This window comes from Tasmannia lanceolata, unplaced genomic scaffold (assembly GCF_043159265.1).
Source record: "Tasmannia lanceolata isolate RefF3 unplaced genomic scaffold, GAP_Taslan_0.1 ptg000005l, whole genome shotgun sequence".
NCBI lineage: Eukaryota > Viridiplantae > Streptophyta > Magnoliopsida > Canellales > Winteraceae > Tasmannia > Tasmannia lanceolata.
The window spans coordinates 4873601-4899653 of record NW_027518682.1 but is presented as its reverse complement, the minus strand read 5'-3'; the positions used below and the strand labels follow the sequence as shown (position 1 = coordinate 4899653).

The following is a 26053-nucleotide window of genomic DNA, read 5'->3' as shown; positions in this document are numbered from 1 at the left end:
AAATCTAAGAAACACTGTCTGGACAGCATACATCAGCTTGATCTTGAACCCTTTTTAGTTTTTACACTGTTTTCAAACTAAAACCTGGATTCTAAAATCCGCGTAGGCCATTTGGATACGCGGATTTTAGAATCTTGGATTTCCTCAAAATTGTTGATGGGAGACGAGAGAAGAAAGTGACCAGCCGTCGTTTTCTGATTTCTCACTCTTCTTTCCATCAGCAAGGGAGCAGGAGATCATCCCATTTTTCCAGGTTTTAGAAATCTCAGGATGGGGGAGAGATTTCTAAAACCTGGATTTCTTACTTAAAATCCAAGAAACCCTGTCAGAAGTGACAGCATGCGGCAGCTTGATCATGAACCTCTTTTACACTGTTTTCAATCTAAAACCAGGATTCTAAAATCCGTGTATCCAAATGGGCCTTTACTGTCCTATCTGTGTTATTGATTGTGGGATGCTCAATTTTGAACGTATTTCCTTAAATTTTCTATTGTTTCTCTTAAGCATTGAGAAATACTAACCAACAAGAGGAATATGATACCTGATTTACATTCTTGTGTCATTAATGATGTCTCTTCTATTTAGGTATTTTTTACTGGTTTCTTTTGCGTACTTGACTGTATTTTGTGCATCTCCTTTCCATATTGGACAGGTTGGGCCAGGTTCCTTGCTTCAGGCTCCACTGGATAATGAAAATGCAACTAACCTGTAAGCATTAAACTGTTGTCTATATTATTAAAGTACATTTTGTGTGTGTGTGTGTGTGTGTGTTGATGATTTGACATTACTACCTGCCACCTGGTAATATCTTACATTTTATTTTTACATTTTCTTTCCATCAGGGCAACTAAATCATATTGCGAGAGTCAAACATGCCCAGTGGAGTTGTTATATCCTCCAGAAGATTGCCATGTGAACAATTCGTTGTCATTTACACTTCAAGTAAGAAATCATTGCGATTATGCACCTCTACCTAGTTATTTTTATGCTAAAGTATCTCTGGAGTACCTTGTTTTTCATTTATTGTTCTCATTAGCTTGTAATATATATTTGTTGCTTATGTGGATGTCTGGACAATCTGGTGCGTTCGCTATGTCATTTCCATCTTTATACTTGTGAGAACTTGGATGTAATCACCATAATGATGTGCTGCTATTTTTTTATTTTAATCGATCAATTTAAGTCTGAATAGAGCATGCTCTTAATTTGCTTCCTTCCAAATGCTTTTCGGAGCAATTACAGTGGAGTTAATATTGATTTCTTGAAGGTTGTGTGAAGGTGATTAGAGATGATTTTCAACATATTGTCTTCTATGATGTGGTTTCCCATAAAAAAGAGTGTTCATTTTCCAAGTAAAGTTTGGCTTGCTGATGGTTATCAAAAGTGTTCAAGTCCACTTCTCTAGGCAATGCACTCTTGGCATAGAGCTTACCTTCACTAGTTTGGTATGTGGCTTGGAGTTATCAAAAGTGTAAGTCCATTTTCTCTAGGTAATGCAATCTTGGCATTGGGCTTACCTTCACTATTTTGGTATGTGGCTTGGAGTTGTGGTAAATACAAGCTATACTCTAGCTCAAGAGGATATGAACTTTTTTATAAGAGTTTGTTATCATAAAGAGGTGCAGGTCCCTACATAAATGCGTGAACCAAGTTGCTCAACTTAGGTAAAGACAGCTGGATGCAGCAACTTGTTTTTTTTTCCAATCTCTGTTCTCCTTTTTATTGCATTTGTATGTTTTAAGTGGATCCTATAATTCGAACTTACAAGAAAATGCCATTCTTTCCCTCGTTTTGCATTTGGGATGTTTAGATGCCACTGAGGCTTGGGATCTTATGTCTTCGATAATTTATGGTTATATCTAAATTCAAACTTATAAGCAATGCCATTCTTTCCCTCACTTTGCATGTAGGAGGGTTAGATGTCACTGTGGCTAGGGAACTTATGTCTTCGATAGTTTATGGTTCTGTATCTATTGAACTCTTTGTGGCCTTTTAGTTGGAGGGTATCCGTAGGCAAAGTGGACTTGTTGTACCCTCAGTTGTTATCTTTGGAGAGCTTGTTTGAAAATCTTCATTTGTTCTACTTGATCCTTTCTTCATTCTTTTTAAATATTTCACTATACTACAACAGTAGAATTTAAAAAAAAAGAAAAAAAGAAAAAAAGAAAAAAATTGTAACCCCTTGAACACCCTCAATCACTGTATAGATGGGCATCAAATGTGGGAGTGCTGCACCCACAGTTAGCTCCATCCTATCAACTCCTTCCCTAGCAAGTGTATATGCCATAATGTTAGTGCTTTGGATATGCTTAAGAGAGGCCTCTAACTCTCCACAAAGATCCTACTACCTTGGTTATGTATGTTCAAAAAATGCCATGGGCCCCGGCTTGCTCTTGATGCCCATGGTCACATTATGCTAATCACCTTCCACCCATTGAATGAATTTTTCTCATTACATTCAGTATAGCTCTACCTTCTCCATTGAATCCAGGTTGCCTTTAGTCTCTTGTCGCTATTTAGTGAGTGAGCATCTAATGGAGGTGGAATCATTATCAAACTAGCTAATGTCTATTCTAAATTGACTCTTATAAATATCCTAGTTTTAAAATATGTATTCCATTTAGATACCTCATTTTTTTTTGTGGGAGAACCTAGAAAATAATTCAAAGCTTGGTGCCCATCATCATATTCTATAAAAATGAGCCATTATCCTAAAAAAATCTCTTATTTCTCTCCGTTTGAATGCCTCACAACTCTGCGTATGGAGATATTGTAGTGGAAAATATTGATTAAAGCCCTTGAATAATGGAGGAAGAAGAAAGGAAGAAGATGGAAGAGAAGAAAAGGAAGACGAGAGAATTCGTGGGAAGGGAGACTCGACATGTCTGTTGACCACTCTATCTCCTCCTTATATTAGTGATGTGTAATATTTGCAAGAACGACAATAATGAGCAAGAAAGGGGGAAAAATACAATTTAACTCTTGTAGGCATAATAAAGTAATAAACCCTGTAACTACTTTTGTAAGGATACTTGGTAATTGTGCTTGGGTAGAGGAATATGCGGGACACAAATCAATTGTTGCTTGAGCTTCTACTGGAAGAAGTTATGATCAATTTCACTATGTTTCGTTCAATCATGTTGAACCAGATTGTGTGATATACTGCTTACCACTTTTTATTTTTTTATCACAATACATGTTCATAGGGCTAGATGTAGAGTGCCCTTACTCAGATTGTGTACACTCTGAAGCCACATTACTTCACAAACACCATGAGCCATGGATCTATATTCTGCTTCTCCACTAGATCTGCCAACCACTGACTATTTCTTAATCCGCCGGGTGACAAGTTTACCTCTCATAAATGAACAATAATCCGGTGTCGACTGTCTATCGGTGATAGATCACGCACTGTCGGTATCTGTACACGCCTCAACTATCATATGCCCATGCTTTCCAAACAAAATCCCCTTACCAAGGAAGAATTTTAGATATCTCATAATGCAATAAACAACATCAACGTGCTATTCATCAAGAAGTCAAAATGCTTCACAATTTGGATTTTGAACAAGGTTGTTATAGACGGGGATTCTCTTAACATAATCAGATGGTTAAGAGGTTCACATGTGGTTCCTTGGAGATTTGCCGCTTTATTTGATGAGATCCAAGATAGTCTGGGGTCGGCCTCGCTCTCTTTCATCCATGTTAGGTGGTCAGCCAATGGGGAGGCAGACAAATTGGCAAGGGAAGGTGTTTCTAGGGAGAGGCTAGAGCTGTTTGATTCTCCCTCCCTAATTTCTGATTTTCATTGTATTTTTCCTCTAATTCTGTTCTCCTCCTTTTCTTTGTATTTGTGGGACCCTCTCGGTCTCGTTTTCATTAATGAAATCCTTTCAACATTAAAAAAAGGGCAGTGATATTCCCCCCCCCGATGGATGTTTCTCCCCCCCCCCCCCCCCTCCCCCCCCCTTTAACAGTTTTCGTTAACTTTTATGAAGGGGTGGAGAAGCAACCGTTACTCCAAAAGCATAAAAGTTAACGATTTCTGTTTTTTTTTTTTTTTTTTTGCGGGGGGGGGGGGGGGGGGGGGGGACATCACTCCCCTTAAAAAATAAACAAACAACATCAATGTATAAGGTCCTCGGGGTGTTCGTGAACTAACAGCCGACACTTACAACATATGCAATGTCAGGTCTAGTAAGAGATAGGTAGATCATTCGACCAACTAATCATTGGAAATGAGTGCATCGATCAACCCTTCACCATCTTCATCACTCAACCTGTGATTTTGTACCATTTACGGTTTAAAATTAAATAGACTAAAGCATATAATTTTGTTTCGTTCCAAGCACCTTGGTGATGGATGATCAGATACTGCTTGGCTATATTTTCTTACTGTACTTTGTTTGAGATTGATTTGTTTGTTATGCATTCACATCTCTATTATTTGGAACTTTATAAAGGATATGGTTTTTGGGCAGATCTGTCGTGTTGAAGATCTTACTGTTAATGGCTTTGTCAAAGGAAGTATTATTCATATTCACAGAGCAAGGACCGTTACTATTGATGCTGATGGCGTGATAAGTGCATCTGAATTAGGTAATCCCGACTCTTCCGACTTGAGTTTATTGGAATGAGATATTGTACCCTGCTCCCTTTAGTGAACTCTTTCAAGTTCATGCTATTTTCTTTTCTCCTTTTTTCCTTCATCTGAATTAGGTAATCTCCCAACATGAGTTTATTGGAATGAAATATTGTTCCATGCTCCCTTTAGTGAACTCTTTCAAGTTCGTGCTATTTACTTTTCTCCCTTTATCCTTCCGTCCTTTTGTTTCTAACTTGTTGAAAACATTTTTTTTCCAGGTTGTAAGGAGGGTCTAGGTAAAGGAAAATATTTAAGCCATGGAGCTGGAGGTGGTGGTGGACATGGAGGAAGAGGAGGCTCAGGGTTATATAATGGGAGGTTAAGTGAAGGTGGTAAAGAATATGGTGATGCAGATCTTCCCTGTGAGTTAGGAAGTGGAAGTGGGGGGTCCAGCGAGTTAGATGGGCATGCTGCTGGAGGGGGGATGATAGGTAATGAATTTTCATGTGACATGATAGACACAAACCTGAAAAGAAAAGTTAGATATTCAGCCTGTTCTTTGCAAAAAATATATCGTTAGAATTTGGTCTTAGAAATTTCCTTAGGAATGGATTCTCTAATGTTGTTTAAGTTAATTTCAGAGAATATTTAATAGTCTTCCTTGTTATTAAGCAGTTCCCTTTCTTGTCTTCAATCTAGGTCCAGTTTATATTTTCAGTTTGACTTATTTGTCATCCTCCTATGACTTGATGAAGACTAATTGGTGCACTTGGATGCTCGTTTGGCTTTGTTTTTTGAGGAAAAGAGGTTTTCTTCACCTGAGAGATTACTAGTGTTGATACTTTTATTCTTTTACTTTTCAAGCGGCTATCAGTTCATTATGACTAAAACATGTGAAGTAATTGAATTGTATAGACTTCCTTGCCCTTAACATTTTATCTGAGGATAAAAAGCACTTTTATGGACTTGATTTTCCTTCTCTTATTTCACATTTGCTCCTACCCGATCCTTGGATTTGTTTATCTCATAGTGGACTTTGACTGAAAGCGTTGCATTATTCATAATAATAACAAGAAAAGCACATGTATGGACTTGATTTTCCATTTCTTGTCTTCAATCTTCTGGTTTTTTGCAGGTTGCAGGTTTAGGTTCAGAGATGGCAGATGAAGAGACTAGAACGCCGGGGGAAGTTGCATCGGTCCAAACCCTTTGAGTTGGTTGGGGCCCAGATCTGTTTCAGAAGAGTCTGTAAATGTGGATGAAGACGACTGAAATGGGTAACTCAATAGGGATAACAACAAAAGCAGAGAGAAAGATGTGGCCGAAGGGGAATGTAACCGTCAGCAATTACACAAAGCCCATTACCTTGGGAAGCTGTGGACAGAGACTTGAACGAGTGGCTTGTGAACCACATAATGGAAGCTAGTAGGGTTCATGGCTTAACCTATCGTACCCAGGGCTATAAGTGGAGTCTAGGTTTTAAATTTCAGTTCCGGTTTCGGTCAGCACGGAAACAGAAACATTTCAGTTTCGGTGGAAATTTTGGTAAAATCACGGAAACATATAGAAACATAAGCAAATGATGAAATTTTTTATTCTTTTAAAAAATCATATGCAAATCATGAAATTTTAAGATGAAACTTTTGGAATTGCTAGAATACGCACAAATACATATTTAGAAACGATTACATAAGCAACAAAACCCAAAAAAAAAATAGCTTAATCACATCGAACACCTAGTGACATGCGTTGTCGCACATGTCTGGAACAATAAAGTCAGTAAAGAAGAACAATGTAATGGAGTAAAAGAAAATACAATGACCATTCTACCCTCTAAGGACCCCAATTCTATGTCAATACTCAATACCACATAGAGTTACGAGCTATTATTGTTCCCATGCCGATATGACATCTTTTGCATAAGATACGGTTACTTTGTAGTGCAATGATGGTGCCTACTAAATATTGTTCTCTACATTAAATGAAATGAAAAGCAAATAATATCTTTCCAATTTTTTGTCGTTTCGACCATTTCGGTTGAATTTCGGTTAAATTTCGGTTGAATTTCAAGAACTTCGGTCAAAATTTCAGGGAAATAATGACGTGAAAGGCAATCATATAGATTTCGTTTCAGTGGGGATCAAAATGGAAACATTTTGGTCGTTCCAGGGAAATTTTTGGGAAATTTAAAACCATGAATGGAGCTGATACAAATGTTTCACCAGGTCGAGGCAAGGGATTATCATAGGCGAGATCAGAGGATTCCATATTGGTGGCATCAAGAAGGATGATCAGAGAGATGGTTCACCTGTAATCATTTGTTAACTATGATGGAGATGAAGGGGAAGAGACAAGTTTGGAGGAAATCACTGTTAAAGGGGCAACTCGTGTCAAATTGTGTTGCCATGAAGATCCTTGTTTGGAATGTGAGTGGGTTAGGAACTCTCGGGAAAAAAAATCCCAGGCTAAGTTGGTGACTAAGCACAATCCATACATTCTTTGCATTCATGAAACTAAAATGGACAACATGAATAGAGTGGTGATAAAAGAGAGTGAGATGTTGTGGCTGGGATTTTGTGACCATTGATGCAATGGGTTCTGCTTGGGGGATTCTTGTCACTTGTGACAATGTGATATTTGAGTTAGTGGAGTTCATTTGGAGATATTCTGTGTCGGTTGTGGTTAAGAAGGTAGCTGACAATTCCTTGTGGACTTCCACGGGAGTTTATGGGCCATCCCATGTGCCATCCTTGGTCGCATATCACAGGTTGCTTTGAGAAGAAATGGATGTTGTTTGGAATAAATGGTCGAACATGTGGTACATTGAGGGCGACTTCAATGTGACTAGATTGGTAGAGGAAAGGGTTGGTTGTAGCAGAACAAGTCAATGTATGATAGCATTCTCGGACTTCATTAGCAGAAATGAACTTATTGAACTCCCTTTAACCGGGGCCCAATTGACTTGGTCGAGGAATTCTAGTCGGAGTAGGATTCACCGTTTCCTCATCTCCTATCAATGGCTTTCCTTATTGGCCGATGTTTGTCAGTTAGCTCTGCCTCATACAATTTTAGATCATTGCCCCCTCCTAGATCCAAGACTTGAGTCGTGGGGTTACATTACGTTCCTCTTTCAGATAGTATGGCTTGAAGTTCTCAAGATGGGGGAAAGATTGGGAGGGATGGTAGAATGAAGCGTCAGCCTCGGGCCGAGGATGCAGTACTTTGTCAAAAGCCACGATATATTAAGAAGAAGCTAAAGGAATAGAACCTAGAAAACCGGCGAGCTGAACATGAAAAAAAGATGTAGCTTCTATATCGGATCCAGGTGATCTCTTGGCGGAAGACGGCGGAAACTCCAATCCTATGGAAGTGGAGGAGATGGGATCCCTAAAAGAGGAGTACAATTGCTTCGTGCCGCAGGAAGAAATCTTTTTAAGACAAAGATCCAGATTTCATTGGCTTAAGGGGGATAAGAATACTTCTTTACTACCATGGGATAGGGATTGTCCAAGACCTAAGACCTGATAGATTGTCTTTCAGTATGTTGGAAGCTGGTGACCGAGCATTCTTCCATTTGACGAAGAGGTCATATTAGGCCTTTTTGTGTTAGGTAGAGTCCAGGCCCCAAGGCCCCAAGCTCAGATGGCTTTCGTTAGGACTTCGTCAAATTGGATATACTTAATTTTTTCAAGGCATTTTACAAATGTTTATACTTAGATAAAGGCATAGGGGCCACCTTCTTTGCTCTCATTCCTAAAGTAAAGGGGCGACAAACATTGCGGATTTTCGGCCAATTATCTTTGTTGGGTGCTTTTATAAAGTTTTGGCTAAAGTCCTGGCAAAGCACGTGAAGAAGATTTTGCCAAAGATTTATCTTAAGCAACCAGTCAACCTTTATTCAGGAAAGACAAATCCTTGATAGTGCCCTGATTGCTAATTAGGTGGCGGATTACTACTTAAAACATGGGGACATAGGCATAATGTCTAATGTGTAAACTGGATATGGGAAGGGCATACGATTTGGTGGAATATGATTGCTTGGATTATCTAGGGAGAGGGACAGAGGGAGAGGGAGAGGGAGAGGGAGAGGGGTGGGTGGCTTTGGGGAAGGTAGCGGGCATGGATTAGGATGTGTATGGCTTGGTTCTCCGTCTTGTTTAACGGTTCGCCAAAAGCCGTCCCAAATATCTCTCTCATTTTCAAAATATTGCGATTATCCCGATATTTTGATAAAACGACAGAATCCCAGAATAACCCCAAGATTTAAAAAAAATATTTCGAAAATTTCATTTAATCATTTACCATGATACCATCACGATATTTTTCAATATTTTATTTTATATTTTTTCTCAAACTATATATATTTTGTATATTTTAATTTTTTAATTTTATCATTTGTTCGATGTAGACCCTAGAAAAATATAAAAAAAATTGAAATATTCTGAGATTTTCCCTTGCAGAGAAATTCCCAAGAATAATATTTCTTTTTTAGTGTAGGATTTTATACCGGAATGTACCTCCAAATGCTTAAACCAGCAATCCAATATTGAGATCTAACTCCCTAAAGTAAGTTGCATTTAAATGCACTTCACAAAATACTTTATAGAGGTTGCAAGTTGCAACATCTTATTTGTATATCAAGCTCATTCTTCAAGTCAGTCCAGCATAGTTTTCAAAATTTTCTTTATTCTCTCATAATGTTTAGTAACATATTTGGATACAAGTCGACAATATCATTTTTCTCATATCCAAAACACGGCAGACACTACTCCTAGTCTTAGTAGAGAACTGTGAAATTCCGATGGCAAATTTTGGCCTGTTTTAGGAACAAACTTGGTCTGATCGCAAAAATCAAGATCCTCCAGTAGCAGACTAGCAGTAAACAATAGAAGAAATGGTTTTTGTTTTTAATGGTTAAAAACTCAATTCAAGTCCATGAAAAGGAGCCAAACACAATAGGACAATAAAGGACGAAGTCTGTGTGGGAAAACCCCCAAAAGTTGAGGAGTCTTCCGTGGCAGGGAGGAAAACTATGGAATAGTTCCACCACTTACAGATCAAGGGGTAATTTTTCCAAGAACAAGCAGAACCTTCCATCTTTTCTCCCTCTTTCATTTCAATCCCCTACATCCTGCTACCGGAAGGGAAATAAAAACAGAAACAATTTAGCAATGCTGTTGTTCTTGTCCACACACTTGCAGATTTAAAAGGGAAACAGGTTAAACAGTTTGAGAATCACCAAGAGAGATTAAACATTATGTAGGTTTCATTGTAATTCAATACATTTTTATTTGGCAAATGATATTTTTCTCTCTTCCTAATCCTTATGTGCAAAATAATATTTGGGTGTTTATGGTGAGATTTTTTAGATGTTGGCTTTGTAACTTATTGGAACTGCCTATTTCCTGCTTGTTTTTAGTTAGACAACTTCTGATTTTTATTTCTTGATGTCTCCATTTTTTTCTGTAGTGATGGGTTCCATTCAATGGCCACTGTCAAGGTTGGATATTTATGGATCATTGAAGGCAGATGGTCAAAGCCGTAGAGAAGCAACAAGAAACAGTAATGGTACAGTAATGGGTGGGCTTGGTGGCGGTTCTGGTGGGACAATTCTTCTTTTCCTTCAAGCACTTACACTTGGCAAAAATGCTTCTTTATCCCTTGCTGGTGGCAATGGTGGGCCAGTTGGCGGTGGCGGTGGCGGTGGCGGGAGAGTTCATTTTGATTGGTCTGAGATATCCACTGGAGATGAATTTGTTGAGGTTGCTACTGTAAATGGTACAATTGGCACAAGGTATCCACTGATTTTCAATCTTTTTATTAAATTACATTAACTTTATTGAAAAAACAAAACAAAGGATCATGATATGATTTCTTAAATTCAGCGTTGTCATATATTAGATGGCCAAATCCTAAGAAACGATCAACTTTGCTTGATGTAAACCTCAATGCATGTAAACTTTGAGGACACATCAGGATTGTTGGTCATTTTGGAACTGATAAAGAAGTCGAACAGTTATATATGTCCTGTGTTGATTTGTGATATTTATTTTATTTGATATGTTTGCAGATCAACTTCTTAATTTTGTAATTTTCATATTTTATTTCAATTGATCTTGTAAAACCTTAATTTACCTGTGCTGTGTATTTATGACTTTATAAACTGTGCCCCAGTAATTTACCATCTGCAAGAATTTTGGAGTTTTTTAAATTCAAAACCATTCTTTAGAAGATAAAAATTTCATTGTTAGTAAATATTAAATGCAAGAGCCATTTACCAGAAAGCACCTGATATTGTGTAAAAGTTCTGAAAAAGTTCACATTTCTTCTTTTGATTTCGTCTTTAATAGGGGAGGTAATGGGAGTAGTGATGGTCATCATGGAGAAGAGGGCACAGCTACAGGAAAGAGGTGTCCCAAAGGGCTTTATGGAACATTTTGCAATGTATGACTCATTTAACTGTCCTATGTCTTATCTCGGCTTTGTTCATTTATGTTTAAATTCTTTCACCTTTGTAAATCCATGGCCCCTTCAAGCCGTTCCATATTTAGTTCTGCTTTGTATTTTAAGTTATCTGCGTGCATTCAAATCTTTAGGGAATCGCTGTAGTGTTGCACTTCCATGATCATCTGCTAGAAGTCTTGTCTCTTTCTGCTACCATTGATCATAAGATTCTGTCATACACTAATCATGTAGAAACCAGTGGTTAATGTATTACTAGAAAAACCTTTTATTCCATTTCCTATTTTACCATGCATAATTTATTCTATCTTGTTTTTCTTCATTAATTTTATATTTGGTGTATTGCGCATTACATTCCTACTAGAATACTTATGCGTAGGAGTCCACTGTGTTGTGCATAATTTAATACACGGTGTTATGACTGATTATTAATACATGCAGAGAGAGAGAGAGAGAGAGAGAGAGAGAGAGAGAGAGAGAGAGAGAGAGAGAGAGAGAGAGAGAGAGAGAGAGAGAGAGAGAGAGAGAGAGAGTCTGTTCTAATTGGGAACTTTCTGTCTATTTCTTAATTGTTATTACGAAATTTTAGTATTTATTAATACATGAAGCAATTAATACAGCATTTGACTTACTTTGGCCTTTATGCCATGTGCATAAGTTTTTCACTATTATGTCTCCTTAGTACACTTTTTTTTGCTATGAATGGAATTTACCTTTACTCATCGAAGGAAAAAAACCATTGCTAGAAATATGTATGTTGCAGAAAACAAACCCTAGTGAGTGTATATTCTCCAAGTTTGTATGAATCCCGAAGCAAGTATGATTGATGGTATACACACATATATGTTGGTGAAAATTTGATGGGCAAATGTGAATGTTATTTGTGTGAACTTGGACACTCAAGGCTTAAATACAAAGAAAATGAAATTGCCTTTTGTTCTTCTGTCCAGTTGTCTGTGTAGATCATATTCCCTATTTTGATTATTTTATTGCTTACAAACATTAAATCAATTTATTTTGAATGAGCAAACAATTTATTTTAAAAGTCTTTAACAGAACTGAATGAATTATCAATCAATTTTGAACTCTTGCGTCAGTGTCAGAACAGTAATTGAAACAAGTATGCATTCGAGACATTATCCTAAGAATGTTAGTTGTCCTCATTTAAATATAAGGTTTAGTACCCCTCTGTAAATATTATTTTCTATTTCCAGCTCTCTATATGAAGAAATTAGGCTTAGATTTCAATGAGTGGAACTAGTGACAATCCGCACCTAAGACCTCTACACCAAGAATTCTCCAACTTCCAATGTAAATCATTATTTGTATTCCATTAATATTATGTTTAGTTCTGGGTATTTGCTTTTGCTCATCCATGCTAATTAAATTTCCAGCTCAATTACATCTTGTCAGTAAATTTTGTCAGGTTATAATTTTGATTTGTTAGTATCATTATTTAGATGGATTTTATTTTTTGGATGATTAATTTCCATCATAAAAATAAATTTTGTGAACCTTTTGCTAGGGAAATTGAGTGATTCCCCTTTACTTGCATAGAGGTATCACAATTTTCATTCTATATGGATTGTCTAGAAATGGGGAACTGGTAGCAGTTGGTTTCTACCCTTAACATTATTTGGGTTTTGAAATTGCAAGGATACCATAACGTGTAGCCATATTTGATTAATTTAAATCATGTTAGTCTTGATATGAAGACATGTTGTCTATGTATAGATACCCTAGAAGCTGATATAGTGACATCTGTGTACAGTGTAATATATATATATATATATATATATATATATATATATATATATATATATATAAAGAGAGAGAGAGAGAGAGAGAGAGAGAGAGGAAAAGGATTGTACGCTCGAGTGTACCTAACCTTAGGTACGCTCGAGTGCCAAATCACATGGGTCCCACATTTTTTTTGGTCATCTAAACCATTCATTTGCAACGCCCCATTATAGATAGGGTGCATACCAAAAATCAGCTCCATAGGATCATCCTAACCCATCTATTATATATATATATATATATGTATATATATATATATATATATATATATATATATATATATATATATATATATATATATAGTCTGTACTGTATAATACACTATTAAAAAATGTGTAAAAGATTACGGTTACATAAAGATATAATATACACTAAACATATGTAAATGTGTGGTGTACAGTACTACATACATATTTTTATAGATAGTGTTGGAAATGACATTTAAAGCAAGATTATTAATTTAGTGTGGATGACAGTTCAGAAGCCTAGATCCAGATCAAGAGTTAGTCACTTGGTTGAGTTGACTTGGTGTCTCGGCGTGTCAACTAAGTGGGTCAATTACATTATTTAATTTACTTTTATCATAGAAGATATTTTTCAAATTAATAAAATAAAGTTCTTAAGATAAATCAAAGTCAACTACATGATTTAATTTACTTTTTATCATAGGATATAGTTTTCAAATTAATAAAATAAAGTTTTTAAGATAAATCAAAGTCAACTACATGATTTAATTTACTTTTATCATATGAGATATTTTTCAAATTAATAAAATAAAGTTTAAAGATAAATTATTGACTTTGACACTATTCTTCACAGTTATGATAAGAATAATAATAAAAAAGTTAAGGTTTAGAACTTAGAAAATAAAAATACCAAAACGCGTTTATCATTCATGTGTCAACAAGTGAGTTCAGCACGTGTCCTTGTTAATTGTTTCTAATGGATACAGAAATCGATAAACGGCGATAAAGTTACAAAGGAAATTTTCATTGGGATGGTATATGATTACTTGTTCATCACACCGTCAAAGAAATGTCTGAAAATTATAATGTCGAGGAACAAGACTAGGTTCCTCCTGGCTCCTGGGAACGTAACAAGTCATGAAAAGAACTGCAAATTTGAAACATGCCCACTGTCCAACTTCTTAATTACGTGGTAGGGTATGCGTATGAGCTAGGCATTGGACATAAAAAGCAAGGATAAACACTTCTCTCATGGGAGAACATTATGTTGACCAATCAATATATGTCATTCCTCATGTTGGACTTGATAAACTTCTTTCAATCAAGTAATGAAAGGTGGGACTGGGAGATTGAATAATGGGGGTAGCAATGTGGATGAGTTTGGATGTTTTAAAGCAGACGATCCTGCCAATGTTTTCAATCAGAAAAACAACGAACTGAAGGATTTCTTCTACTACAATGGCAATGTTATGAAGGGAAAATATAATGCGTGACTTGACATGCTCCATGTAGAATCAAGAGATGAGGCCTTCAAACGACCATGTGGAATCAAAGACAATGATTAGAAAATTCTTTCCAACAACCGGAAGGGAAAGGTTTTGATTATGATCAGTAATTTTATTTTATTTTCATTAATTGGCCTTTGAAAATTTTGCATTTTTCTCCAATGGCTTGTATTGAAGTTTCTACACGGTTGGATATACACAAACTAGTAATAAACTGAATGCTAATGCCCAGCTATTTGTTTCATTTATAGATATTATGGGGATTGCTACAAGTGCACCTGTTATCGTTTAGCTTGTATATCAATTAAGAATGCAACATCCGTTTTTGTTAGAGTTTGAATTATTTTTCCCATATGTTTGTTGGAATATTCTGGACTTGAATTGTTTGAAAGGATGTTTTTAAGGTGTGAATATAATTTTCAGGAGTGCCCTGTTGGCACATACAAAGATGTTGATGGTTCTGACCCATCACTTTGCACTCCTTGCCCACTTGAGCTTCTTCCCCATCGTGCAGATTTTGTATATGTACGAGGTAATTCTTTTCTAGATTTAACTGTCCTTGTTTGCCTTTTTATTTTCTTTTTTCGTTGGCCAATGAACAGGCAGCAAATTTTGTTTTTCTTTTCTTTTTGCTTATATATCCTTTCTTTTATCTTGGATGGAGACCAATTTTGTGTAATTTACTCACTGCAGGAGGAGCCACTCAATCATCTTGTCCGTATAAGTGTGTATCTGAGAAGTATAGGATGCCAAACTGCTATACACCCCTAGAGGACCTGATATATACATTTGGAGGACCATGGCCTTTTGCATTTGTCTTATCATTCACTTTAGTTATCCTAGCTGTTTTGTTAACTGCTTTAAGAATCAAGTTGGTTGGATCAGATTATTCTTATCAAGCTTCAAATACTATTGAAAGCCGGGGTTCTCATCCTTTCCCATATCTCCTGTCCTTAGCAGAGGTACCTCGTATGTTCAATTTTGGACCTTCTCCTTTTTCAAAACCAAGAATTTAGCAGCAGTAGGGTACACTTAATGACATTAAGTTGTGATTGAATTCTTGTCTCATGATCATTGCCATAAATAGGTGCGAGGCGGCAGCAGAGCAGAAGAAACTCAAAGCCATGTCTACAGAATGTACTTTATGGGCCCTAATACCTTCAGAGAACCCTGGCATCTTCCTTACACTCCACCTGATGCAATTATTGACATTGTGTAAGAAAGTTTTAAAATTTTTCAGTAAAATGAATATATATATGGGAAAAGTGATGCTACTCGGTCGAGTAGATAAGCTTATCTACTCGGTCAGGTTAAATACAGTGGGGGCCCACATTGTTTGGGTGATTCAAACCATTCATTTGAAAGCCCCTTACCTAGATAGGGTGTCCGCAAAAAATCAGATCCATAGGATCATCCTAACCCATCCAACAGTAGAGGGAAAAATGGGGAAAAAAATGGACAGACACAGTTTGTCCACAAATTTGCCCATTTTTCCCTCCACTGTTGGATGGGTTAGGATCATCCTATGGGTCTGCTTTTTGTGGACACCCTATCTAGGTAAGGGGCTTTCAAATGAATGGTTTGGATCACCCAAACATTGTAGGGCCCCACTGTATTTAACCTGACCGAGTAGCAACACTTTTCTGTATATATGGGATTTGCTAGAACCATCACATAAGGCATTTCACAGAACGGCTGTTGCATGAGAGTGCAGCCACATAGGCTCAGATTTTGTCTTATTCATTTAACTCATCTGAGGTGCTGCACTCTCAGGCAACAGCCGTTCCGTGAAATGCCTTTTGCGATGGTCACTAGCAAATCCCATATACATATGTATGTATGCTTGCATGCATGCGCCCGCGCGTGTGTGAATGTATGTATGTATGTATACACGCGCGCGCGCGCGCGCAAACACACACACTTCATTCTCCTTATGGATTCGAACTGTTCCTGCAGATATGAGGATGCTTTCAACAGATTTATTGATGAGATTAACTCTGTTGCTTCTTATGAGTGGTGGGAAGGATCAGTGCACAGCATTCTTTCAGTGGTTGCTTACCCTTGTGCCTGGTCGTGGAAGCAATGGCGTCGGAGGAATAAGATTCATCACCTTCAGGAATATGTCAAATCAGAGTACGATCATGCATGCCTCCGTTCATGCAGATCACGAGCACTCTACAAAGGGATGAAGGTTCACTTCTTTGCATATGTTTCTCTCGTCACTTATCTTTTACTTTCCAAGTCAACCTTTTCTTCACCAGATAAGAATTTCCTTTTTCTTCAGCTAGGTTTATGTGTCGTATGTTTTGGGTGCGTGGTCAATGTTTAACACCCAATTAACCCAACTGCCATTTATTGGGGTAGATGAATCTATGTAGGGCACTTACCCTTTTTGGTTCCTGCAGATTTATTCACATTTTGGTTCCTGCACTTACCCATTTTGTCTCACTAGCAACTTGAGTATATTTATTTTGTCTGAAAACTATTTGTAGAACAGTCTCTTCATCTGTATATTGGCTATGTACTTCCCATTTCCCCGTCCCCAGGCACTGGAGGATGTATAACTGAGTTAAGTGCATATAAGTGACACCTATGTGTGCTGGCACACTGCATCTGAAGACAACGGAAAAGATAATATAGTCACCCAGAGAAAAACAGAAAATTGTTGATTTTGCTGGTTTTTCCAGTCTATACTTGTATTATAATATTATACAAATATCTCCTGTCATTTCTTGCAAGCGCAATTGGTGTTTCATGAATTTCAGGATATTCCTGGTTTTTTGTGATGTAATCTGCCCAAATTTTGCCTCAATGTTCGAAAGCCTAATTCTCCTAGTTGTGGAAGTGCATGCTTTCTTTCTTGTTATCAACACTTTTTCATTCGAGTGGTGACAATTGCAGGTTGGTTCAACACCAGATTTGGTGGTTTCATACATCGATTTCTTCCTTGGCGGTGATGAAAAGAGGCTAGATTTGTCCTCCAGTATTCCGCAGAGATTCCCCATGTGCATCATTTTTGGTGGTGATGGAAGTTATATGTTACCATACCATCTCCAAAGTGACACACTGCTGACCAATCTACTTGCCAAGGTACTTGGCATCTACCATGCTCCAAATATGTATGGTCTATCATAAACCATAACTTACATGTGTGTAACATCCACTAAAAATGTTCTCGTTGTTCGCAGTATATTCCCACAACAATCTGGACTCGATTTGTTACTGGGTTAAATGCTCAATTGAGGACTGTGAGGCAAGGATGCATTCGGTCTGCTCTAGTTCCTGTTATTAATTGGATCAGTAGTCATGGAAATCCCCAACTAGAGTCTCATGGTGTTAGGGTTGAGCTAGGATGGTTCCAGGCCACAGCGTCTGGTTACTACCAGCTAGGCATACTGGTAGCCGCTGGTGATTTTGTTCTGCACCACATGTACCAGTCTGATGCATCGGATACAAGTAGCAACGACCGATCCGGGTACCTTCAAAAAGTTTTTCACTCAAAGACACATAGATGCATCATGGTTCTCCAGTTTTTTTTTTTTTTTTAAAGCAACATGGTTCTTTATGCAGTCATGCACAATTTTACTTCATTCCCTCGTGAATATGTTGCAATCTATTTTCTGGGTGACAAGAATTTATTTATCAATCCGACTTTGTATCCCAGGAAAAACACTGCGGTTGCACGTAAAAACCCTAAGCAGTTGCAACATGGTCAGGCATATGCCAGTCTATCAACATCTCGTAAAAGGATAAGTGGGAGAATGAATGGAGGGATAATAAATACAGCTACATTGCAATCACTGGAGTATAGAAGGGACTTTTTGTTCCCATTTTCTCTTCTATTGTGTAATACCAGGCCTATTGGTCTCCAGGTAATCAGATGATATTCTACGTAGCTCACTTTCTCTTCTATTGTGTAATAGCAGGCCTATTGGCCTCCAGGTAATCAGATGATATTCTACATAGCTTCTCCAGTAACCTATCTGATTGATCTTATTTTCGTTATCATTCAAGATTTCATATTGATTTGTTTCAGGACACCCTGCAATTGTTGATCTCTATCATGCTCTTGGGAGATTTTACTGTTACCCTTCTTACATTGGTTCAGTTCTACTGGATTTCTCTTGGAGCTTTCCTTGCTGTCTTGCTTATTCTTCCTCTATCCCTGCTTTCTCCATTCCCCGCTGGTTTGAATGCTCTTTTTAGTCGAGGGCCTAGGAGATCTTCACTTGCTAGAGTTTATGCACTGTGGAATACTACATCTCTATCAAACATTGTAAGTTCCCATGTAAATTAGTTTCCTTGTTTCACACTTGTTTTAATCATAACAAGAACATAAATGAGAAATTGTATGTAAGCGAACATGTTTCTGCGTGTTATAGTAGAATATACTGAATTTGTGCCTATATAGTCTACTATGTCAATGTAGTAAAAGTTCGCACTTCTACTCAAATAAAGGTGACAACTTATCGTAGTAACTTAGTAGAACCTTCTTTGCTGGGTTTGCCATGTAGTTGAGAAGGGGGTAGGAATTCTTGTTGAACATTATTAGTTTTGTATGATGGTTAGTTGACTCCATAATGTTATTCATGTAATTTCTTTCCATATTAGAAGCTGGGAGTAGGGTGTAACTCTCTTAACTACCGCTCTCTATGTTCTCTCTCACACCCCCCCCCCCCCCCCCCCCTCTATTTATTCATCTTCTCCATATTATGGCATCAAACCCTCAACATGCAAACCAACTTGTTATTAGAGCTAAGTCATCAAAAGAGCAACCAAAACGTCAAGAACCCCTAGGGAAACTGTATATATGATGGCGTCAGCATGTGCCATCAGTGAAGTTCGTCTCTAAGGTGGGGATCGCCTCATCAAGGGCTGCGCATCTACACAATCCCATGTGATTTTGGAGATCATTTGATAGGGTTTCAAACCCTTCTTACGGCTGAAAAATGGGTCTTTTTTGCTTCGATTGCACATCTATCGCAAACTGGAGTGTTTAAGATTACAAGGATCTAGAGGTATGATCGTTTTATGATGGGGAAAAACCTAGCATGAACTTTGTTTTGATTGACATCCTCGTTTGGTGCTATTATCTTTTTTTTTCGGATAAGGAAAAAAGGAAAACATCTAAAGGTTTTAGACTGAGTAGGACTAAGACAGAATATATGGAATGCAACTTTAGTAATGTAAGGAGGCGGGACAAGGATGTAGTAAATATGACTGGACATGAGGTACCTAAGAGGGATATCTTTCGCTATCTTGGTTCAATTCTACATGAGGAAGGAGAGATTGAAGAGGATGTTAACCACAGAATAAGAGCAAGTTGGTTGAAGTGGAAGCTTGCCTCAGGAGTTCTGTGCGACCGTAAAATCCCTACCAAGTTGAAGGGAAAGTTTTATAAGACAGCTGTGAGGCCAGCCATGCTGTACGGCTCAGAATGTTGGGCCACCAAGAAACATCATGTGCATAAGATGAGTGTAGCGGAGATGCGAATGCTTAGATGGATGTGCAGCCACACAAGGCTAGATAGAATTAAAAATGAAGACATTCGTAAAAAGGTGGGGGTGGCTCCAATTGAGGAGAAGATGAGAGAGCACCGCTTAAGATGGTTTGGACATATCCAACGTAGGCCTTTGGATGCTCCGGTGAGAAGAGGCGACTCGTGCCAAATTGATGGAGTAAAAAGAGGTAGGGGCAGACCAAAAGCAACTTGGGTAGAAACATTGAGGAAAGACTTGATAGCTAGGAACATAATAGAGAACTTGACCTTGGATAGGATAGAATGGAAGAAAATGATCCACGTAGAAGAACCCAACTAGAACCAGGATTAGAGCCGGGTAGATTCCTTTTACCTTCTTCATGAATTTTTTTTCTAAAGGATTCATTTAGCCGACCCCAATTAGTTTGGGACAAAGGCTTTGTTGAGTTGAGTTGAGTTGAGTTGAGTTGAAGGAAAAAAGGAAAACCTAGTATGAACTCAATAAATCTCATACACCACTCAATAAATCTCAACCATGAAAGCCTTGAACAAGCCCTATCAGACCTGATGAATCTCAACTTCTATTAGAAAGACAAGATCTAATCTGACATAAGCTCGTTCCTAATCTTAAAATTTTAGAATCCATTTTAAGTCCGCATGTATAATTATGACAATGAGTACTAAGTTTCAGCCCAAACTGACGTGGATGGGACCTACTTCCAATATTTTCTTCCATGCTCCTACATAGAGACTAGAGTCTTCATCAGTTCACAAAGGACATAGGTATGTTGTGAGGATAGAGGACAAAATGAATTAGTAACCATATACTTCTGCACTGAAATATTATTGGTGGTAAATGTGTTTGGGTCAGGTAGAGACCGCCCTATAACAGCTCGAATGGTGTGATGTGAAATTCAGCCCCATGCAGTGTTCGGGTATAAAACTTGAAGCAGTGTCCAGAGTCTTGTAATTTTATGGCTTGCCATCGGTTTGGGGAGGTGACAGTTGAGGCTGTCTTATTTCAGCTCTCAAATTTTTACCTTTGAATCCTTGATTTTTTATCCATAGTTTGTAATTTGATTGTGTATGGCTATCTCATACGAAGCTTTCCTACTCACACTTAGATCAGTAATGGTTTTAAATTGTATTTGCAGCAGTCAATGGCCGCTTTTTTTAATCTTTTTCACTAGAAATATGTATGCAATAACCATCACTTTTAAAATTTTGTCCAATAAAATTAGGTTTTATGTTATGGTTTCCATTTCTTACTGGTACATGTTTTGCCTCATTTCTTTGCATATGTTAATTGCGGGTTCTTGCAGTTCGTTGCTTTCGCTTGTGGGTTTCTGCATTATGGATTATGGCCATCTGGAGTACCTGAGAAGACCAATACTTGGAATTTCAGAAGGTGAGCTTTTTTACTGTCAGTCTGTACTAGCATAAAATAAAACCAAAAAATCTGATAGAAAGCAAGAGTGAGAAAAGAGGAGAGGACATAGCCTCACAAAGGAAAAGTGGAGAGAATCTGTGGGGAGAGCCCAGGGATTCCTTCTATAAATTACTGAATATATATGTGTGTTGTGTAGTTGTGTTTTACAAGTATTACACAATATTACAAGGATGCCATTTGTATTCCTTTTATGGTCCCCTGCAAGCTGACCATGGGTGTGACACATGGACAGCTTGTGTTCCAAAAGTTTGTCTTTTTTGGCCGAGGCTTTTGTAAAAATATCAGCAATTTGGTCATTAATTCGGATGAACCGTCCATCAATTTGTCTGTCCTCGATCCTCTTTCGATCAAAGGGTGATCATCTTGAATATGTTTCTTTTGCCTGTGAAGAACGGGATTAGAAGATAGAGTCAAGGAGATGTGATTGTTAGTATAGGATAGTCGGTAACGATAGTTGTCCCAGTGCTATTGTTATGTTTCTTATCCATGACTGGATCTTGCTACAATCTTTTGTTTTTTGACTGCTCCATGACACTAATTTTTTTCCAACAACTATGCAATATCCAATATTTGATCAGTGTGGTTGGGGAATGCAATTATGAGTAGGGGATTGATGACGTTTAGATTATTCTTCTTGTGCAGAAGTCCATTTTTAATAGTTCACATAATGTAGTGAAGAATACTTTTACCGACTTCCATATGTTTTGTACTTGGGTTGTGCATAAATTAGTTTACCTGATTCACAACATATTCAATATCTAGTCTTGTAAATGTAAAATATTGTAGAGCACCTGCAACACTTCGCTATTCTGATCCTTCTTTGAGGACATCAAAAAAATATTCACTATCTCCTAATCTTTTGCCGAGTGCTACTAGAGTGGTTTTCCATCTTTGAGGTGATCAATGGCATAATTATGTAGTCCAAGAAATTAATGATCCTTGCCCCTCTGTATTTATTTCCCAAGGAAATATCAAAATTTTCCTTGACTAACGTTTTTATCACTTGTACAACATTGTGAAAAGCTTCTATCAACTAGGTTTGTGAAACGCCACCAGCATACATTATGGTGAGAGTTGCTTCTTGGACATGTCTGTGTTTTTGTTCAGCCACACCCTTCTATTGAGTTCTATGGGCAAGGAATTTCATGTATAATCCCATTATCCAATAGAAAATTTTGAAACACTAGAGATGAATATCACATCCCCCAACTCCTAAACATGGTAACAGGAATACAGGATTGCAGAATAACTGTTCCTAGATTTAACACTATTGACAAGACAATTAAACAGGAATAGATAAAACGTAGCATCTCACCCATTGTAGGCTTGATTTAGTGGTCTGTTTGACTGAAGCCAAACAATTTGTGGACTTGTACTGCTTAAACAGTGCTCCACCTGTGTTCCTCTCAATGCGTCTTTCAAAACCCAGTGGGTAGTCCCTGTGGGATCCACATCATCGTGTGCTTCAACACAGCATCTCGAGCATTCTTGTCTTGAATTTCATCCCCATCAAATACCTTGTTGTAGAATGATGTTAGGACTAAGATTTGTTGAAGGTAATCAAGTCACAAGAGATAATCTGATCGCATGCTCTGATACTATGATAGAAAGCTAGAAAGAATGAAGAGAGAAGACTAAGAGGTCTCACGAAGGAGAATTTGAGGCAAATTGAGGAGAGCCCAAGAATGTGATTTGGGCTTCCTCCCTTCATTGATGTGTGCGGGCGGGCGGCGGCACGTAATATTGTGAGACACAAGATTACAAGTGATGCAGGACAATACCTAAACGAGGGAAAATCCTACACTCCTAATGGGATAAAGGTTCAGGAAATATTTAGGGCTAACATGGAATATTAGAGAACACTTAAAAGATTATCTTAGAGCTGAATTAACACGTGATTATTTTACGAGCAGTAGCAAAACGGGGTCAAATTAGCTCAATTTAGGCCAAAAGGTCTGGAACTTGAAGGAAACTGCTGTCCATATCATAGGTAAAGGTTTAAATAGGTAAAAGAAAAGTAATTCTAGGGTTTAGGCTCTGATTTGATGGTAGGTCTAAGCTATGGATCTTAAAAAAGGGTTTTCGGGCTTGAAAAGGGTGCAAATTTTCAATAAGGCTCAAAAGGGATTTAAAGCTGTGGTTCTTGGGTGTTTAGACTAAGGTTTAATCATAAAAACAATACTTCAAAGTCTCGAAACGAGAATTCGAATGAGAGAGATCTATGGATTTTGGGTTTTTGTATTTTAGGGTTCAAGAACAAAGAAAAAAGAAGATTTGATTTACTAACCTTCTTTATGCTGATTTGATTGAAGAAATAGAAGATAATAGAGAAGAGGAGATGAGAGAAGATGATTCTAAACCACCAAGAGGAGAAGAGAAGAAGAAGTCCAAGCCACAATAGCTCTCACAAAAGAAAATCTCAATTTTATTCCACATTCAAAGTCCCTTTACATTGCTTTCATAAGATGTATTTATAAGAAAAAGAAACCCTAGAAGATAACCTAAAATAAAAACTAATCTTAGCCACTTATCTAATCCAAAGCAAAGCTAAATAAAGATAAAAACTTACCAAAAATAGTAATCCCGTATTTGACCTATACAACTTCCTAAAAACAGTCATAACTTGCTCAAAACACATCTAAATCGTGTGATCTTGGGCTCGTTAGATAGGTAATCGAAAATCCTTTCTAAAGACACAAAAAACACTTCAAACGGATGAGATTTGATGCCTAAAAAGTAGCCTACAAATAAAATGACGAAAATAATAGTTAAAATATAAAAAACTTGCTCAACACCAACAACTAGAATAATCTTTATGATTTTCATCTGCAATTAACATGTCAACCATTTTTATTCCTTTATATTTCTTTCCACAATCATGAAAGAAAAAGCAAACAAATCATAACTTGTTAGTTGAAAAGGAAGACTATTGTTTTAGTCAAGTCTTCTGTCCAAGTCTTCCTAATGGTGTCATTTGTTTGTATTCCTCAATGGAAACTTACCTAGACAAATAACAAGTAGCTTGCCTGAGCAACAAAGAACAAATTATGCCAGGAGCTCAATTATAATCCTGTGTTGAAGAACTGAGTCTTTTGGCCATTTGGGTAGATAGGGTCTTCCTTTTTACCCATTATTTTGCAGACTAAGGTCTGCAGACAAGATATATCCGTAAACCTCAATCCAAGTAGTAAATAGTGATCAAATGTATTAATGTGCACGAACTAAGGTCAAATTGCCAAATAATACAATCAAAGACAATATATGTGAATTTAGTTTACAAATACTATAACTTAGCAAATTGGGAAGGATAAAAATGAAAACTAACAAACACCCATAGGATAAAAATCAAATGCATTGCGAACTGCATGTTGTGACAGTTGGAACCTCTTATGAATCATTTTGTTCATTTGATACTTGTTTGTGTGTTTAGGGATGATGACAAATGGTGGATTTTGCCCGCTACGCTTCTTCTTATTAAAATTATACAAGCTCGCTTCGTCGATTGGCACATTGCAAATCTTGAGATTCAAGACCCTTCTTTGTTCAGTCAAGATCCCGAGAGCTTCTGGAGTGGATCATGAGACTCTTTGAAATCTTACAAGGATAGGCAGCTCTACTTCCATGACAAGGGAAGAAGAAAGGTGTAGATTATTAGTGTTCCCTTTCTATGTAAATATGTCCTATTTTGTAAAGCATTTGTTTGTATGTTGTGAGGAAAGATAGGAGGATAGGAGTCATTTTTTTATTACTCTTGAGATGTTTGTGACTGGAGAAGGGTATTGTTTTTTTTTTTTTGGCCTCAAAGTTCCAATATATTTCACGGGTTTTAGCCTCTTAGAAGATTCATTGTCTCATTTTCCCTCAATAATACTGGTGATGTGAATTTTGTCTTCCCTTTTCCCTGCCTCTGTCTTGATTTCTCTTTTACTAGGTAAAGGATTTTTACTGAAGACTCAAAAACAATGGCTTTGCAGTTGAAGTAAAAGAGTAATTTGGGGAGTGTAGCTGATTCAGCTAGATGGATAGATCTCTATTACAGTTTTACGATCAATCTTGATGATCAACATTGGAGCTCACATAGCAACATGTGTGTATATTCTGTTGATCTCGGGAAGCATCATGAGGCCATCTACAGGGATCCGGCCCCAAAATTCCCACCCTTAAGATTAGGGCTGGCAATTACACCCGAAAAAACGGGGATCCGCCCCGATTTAATACCTTACATTACCCCATTATCAGTACATAATATGTATTTAAAAAAATATATATTGTATTTTTAAAATTCCAAATATGCCCTTTGGCCTTTGCCTTTTACTCTGAGGGGCGGGGATGGGGATTAAATTTTCCTAGAGGTGAGGACGGGGAATGCAACATCCGGCCCGGCTCGGCCCCTTGCCAGCCATACTTAAGATTAGGGCCTACAAAAATCAATGGTTTAGGTCCTTTAGGATCATTGGGTTAAGTGGGCCATCGACAATGAGCTGGAATTTAAGTTGCCCGTTGGATCAACGGACCTGATTAGTAATGCAGGGCCCGATAAAAATCATTAGGAGTTTAGTTTGATCCAAAATAAATTTAGGAAAATGATATCTGGAATCCCTCACCACGCCCTCGTTGTTTTTAGATTTTTAGTTACATTCATCCTGTAGCATGCTTCGTTGGGTGCTTCCTCTTTGTGATAGATTGTGGGGGCATAGTGGGTCTAGACCTGGCAAACGGGTGGGTCGGGCCGGGTCAACCCGCGGGTGATGCGGGTGTGGGTCACACGGGTCGGGTCAGGAGATGACCCGCATTTTTGCTGGTCAG

At 37.6% G+C, this 26053-nt stretch overlaps 1 protein-coding gene across 2 annotated transcripts in view; it reads left to right on the top strand.

Annotated features, from left to right (window-relative positions):
- LOC143877183 (MraZ) overlaps window positions 1-25089 on the top strand; it is a 45932-nt gene extending 20843 nt beyond the window's left edge. For both annotated transcript variants that reach the window (XM_077379074.1, XM_077379073.1), the window contains exons 8-23: window positions 653-708; window positions 843-942; window positions 4482-4599; window positions 4864-5076; window positions 10055-10379; window positions 10936-11029; window positions 14742-14850; window positions 15012-15280; window positions 15406-15533; window positions 16275-16509; window positions 17220-17408; window positions 17507-17793; window positions 17983-18190; window positions 18355-18594; window positions 21120-21205; window positions 24678-25089. In XM_077379074.1, coding sequence (XP_077235189.1) covers window positions 653-708; window positions 843-942; window positions 4482-4599; window positions 4864-5076; window positions 10055-10379; window positions 10936-11029; window positions 14742-14850; window positions 15012-15280; window positions 15406-15533; window positions 16275-16509; window positions 17220-17408; window positions 17507-17793; window positions 17983-18190; window positions 18355-18594; window positions 21120-21205; window positions 24678-24828 — 2808 coding nt within the window. In that variant the 3' untranslated portion in view covers window positions 24829-25089. The remainder of the gene's footprint in view (window positions 1-652; window positions 709-842; window positions 943-4481; window positions 4600-4863; window positions 5077-10054; window positions 10380-10935; window positions 11030-14741; window positions 14851-15011; window positions 15281-15405; window positions 15534-16274; window positions 16510-17219; window positions 17409-17506; window positions 17794-17982; window positions 18191-18354; window positions 18595-21119; window positions 21206-24677) is intronic.
- The last annotated feature ends 964 nt before the right edge of the window (window positions 25090-26053 follow it).